The sequence below is a fragment of the Berghia stephanieae genome, chromosome 4, assembly GCF_034508935.2.
Source record: "Berghia stephanieae isolate SIO BIC M18660-M18661 chromosome 4, UCSD_Bste_1.3, whole genome shotgun sequence".
Classification (NCBI taxonomy): domain Eukaryota; kingdom Metazoa; phylum Mollusca; class Gastropoda; order Nudibranchia; family Aeolidiidae; genus Berghia; species Berghia stephanieae.
In genome coordinates, this window is record NC_088363.1 from 83,191,510 (window position 1) to 83,194,561 (window position 3,052).

Genomic DNA, 3,052 nt, shown 5'->3' on the forward strand with positions numbered 1-3,052 from the left:
GCTAGGGGCTTTTCACAGCAATTTATTTTTCTTTTTAATCTAGAGATTTGATTCATTACCAATATAACCCACACTTACCTTTTTCGCTATTATATTTCCATTATTTAGTGTGAGCTGAGCATCATCATCATCATCATCATCATCATCATCATCATCATCATCATCATCATCACCGTCGTCGTCGTCATCGTCATCATCATCATTATCATCATCATCATCATCATCATCATCATCGTCATCATCATCACCACCACCACCCGTCTTTGCCATCACACACTCTTTGTCCTTGTCATTATTTATTGGTTGAAATAATGTTATATTTATTCTAACATATTTTATTTATTTATTTTTTTCTCAGATTACACTAACCCACTGCTTGGCTAAACCATCATCATGTGACTCTGAACTGTGGCCAGTAGCATGGCTTCTTGGTCTAGGTAGATGGCCTTCCGTGGCCAAATGCCACGATAATATGCATCATGTTTTTAAAAAATTACTAATATAATGTTTGGATTTTCTAATTCGTACTCTACATGTAGTTTATTATTAGCAATGTGCATGTGAGATTAGTTTTAGCCTTGTGATACGCATGTCTTTTGGAGAATGAAATTATCAATTAATAACACGCATTTCTCCCGAAACGAAGAGGAATTCTCTATTGGATATAATCTCTTAACATGATTGCCATTTTATAAGCAAGTGAATTATATTTATATGAGAGTTGATGCGCTTTATTTTTAATTCTGTAACAAAAAATCGACCCCTTTCATTATTTGAAAATGGCATCGAAAGATACGACATCGTCATCTTCCACAACCAACAGAACTCAGCGGACATCCATCCACACTCCATTAAAACCAGCCAGTGTTCAGGATCTCAAGGCAAAGTTTGATGCTAGTAAGTCTGCCAATGTGGGTGCTTCAGGAGCTACGACTCCAAGGAGTCCACTCTCTGATAGGAAGTGCGAACAACGTTCATCGTTTGGAAAGGGCGGTGTATCAACTGGAGCAAAATCCACAGGAGGTGTGACATTGTCCTCAGTCAGCTCAGCCTTACACTCTGCCGCTCAGCGCCGAATGGAAGCTGGCGCCTCAACGAATTCAAGCTCGAGTTCGTTATCATCATCGTCATCGTCATCGGTATCATCTTCTTCTGTGAATAAAACCACTTCAAATCTATCCTTAACCACTCCTCGTCCATTCACAGCGTCTTCCAATACCACCAAAACCTCGTCATCCTTACCGTCCTCGACAAAAACTACATCTGTTAGCAATTTTAAATCATCCTCTGCTGCCAAATCTTCAAGTTTGTCAAAAGTTGGTAGTAGAACTGATGACATTAGAAGTAGCTTTGTGAGAGATTCAGATGGAAGAATTGAACTTCCGGTGATGCATATAACAGGAAGTGGCGCTGATGTCAAGGTCACAACCAAGACTTCACCAAGAGGTACGAATGCTACCGATAACAGATTTAGAAAAAGTGATGATAATAAATTGAATAAACCTAAAAAGGATGACTCTAGAAATGGAAACACATATAAGCCAGGAAATATCAAATCAAGTTTTGAAGGAAGTGGTGGAGGGAGTCCTAAGGCGAGTCCGAGAGGAATAAAGACACCAGAAAAGGCTGAAAGTCCCCCAGTCCAACGCACAAATCGTCTTATTGCAAGGGAAATAACGATAGAGAGACTAGATTCCGGAGTTTGTGTAACGTCATACAAAGACCAACCTCCTTCTTCAACGAAAGCAGACAATAGCAATCTTAATGCTAAGACCCAAGGCCCTCCTTCCACCACTGTCGGTAACAAAGTTGGAGAAATCAAAGTTCTCAATGTTACTACAACTTCATCCTCCACGGACCCCGTGGATAAAAAATCAAAAGAAGACCTGCCTTTCCGTCAAGTAAAACTTAGAAATACCAAAGAGCAAATGGAAAGACAGCCTTCAAAAGATAAATTAACAACAAATGCTGCAAAATCATCTGAACTTTGTCCCTTAGACGATGTCGACAACAAAAGGCTATCTAGGAAAATGAGCACCGAAAGGTTTGAAAGATTGAAATTTGACTTTGAACGAGGCGTGCCCACAGAATATTCTCCTAGAAAGGATTCTGGGGATTCAGATCATATTGTCCTACAACAGAAAGCACGGGAGTTAAAAGTCAAATCGGAAGATATTGATGTTCCAATTATTGTCAAAGCAAAGAAAGAAGAGTCGATTTTCACCGAAGGATTAAAAGTGTCGGATTTTGTAAAACAAGTCAATAAAATGAACCCAGAGCCAGACTCAAAGCCGAAATGGAAGGTTCAGAAAAGGAATAGCCAGGCAAGTTCTGTGGCATCCAGTAGTGATGTGGGAGGAGAAATTAGCGGAGCTGACTGTTATTATGAAGGGATACCTGGAGAGGACATGGATGTTAATACTTGTGACGACGATGTTGATGACGATATCTATGAGCAGGTCATGACCCGAAAAGGTAAAGACAAGCTTCCACTTAACATTTTTAAAGTTATATCTTTTTAAAAATTTTTGTTCTTTTTTTTCTCTCTTTTAAATCGCTGGACATAGAAATAATATTGTTTGAGTTTTGTAATACATTTTGCTCATTATCAAGTTGTTTTTGTTTGTTTGTTTTTGTTTTTTGTTTTGTTTATTTTTTTATTTATTTTTTATTTTTTGGGAGGGGGGGGGGGGGGGGGGTTCTCATTGCAAGAAGATCCTATAAGTTATGCTGATTTCGTTTGTTTTTTTAAAAATGAATTTTTATCCTTTGGTTTCGATGCTTTAGCTTTACCTTTCAAAATTATCCTTTAAAATGAGTCGTGAATTCACCTATAACTGAGAATGTTCGTATGTTTAAAGTTTATTAGCAGTATAAAGAAACCATATCAATAAATGCTTTAATATAGAAAGAAGGAATTGATATAACCAGAGACTCGATGTCTAGTTGATGTCGTACCCACAAGAAACAGTTTATCTGATAGAATTATAAACGAAGGCTGGAACTATCTTTTATTGGGTCAAATGCTTTATGCATGTTTATTGGGAGTTGT

At 37.8% G+C, this 3,052-nt stretch overlaps 1 protein-coding gene across 2 annotated transcripts in view; it reads left to right on the forward strand.

Annotated features, from left to right (window-relative positions):
- The window catches only part of LOC144971400 (uncharacterized), an 11,696-nt gene extending 9,015 nt beyond the window's left edge, over positions 1-2,681 (forward strand). For both annotated transcript variants that reach the window (XM_078912233.1, XM_078912234.1), the window contains exon 2: positions 359-2,681. In XM_078912233.1, the coding sequence (XP_078768359.1) occupies positions 780-2,522 (1,743 nt within the window). In that variant the 5' untranslated portion in view covers positions 359-779 and the 3' untranslated portion in view covers positions 2,523-2,681. The remainder of the gene's footprint in view (positions 1-358) is intronic.
- Positions 2,682-3,052: the final 371 nt, after the last annotated feature.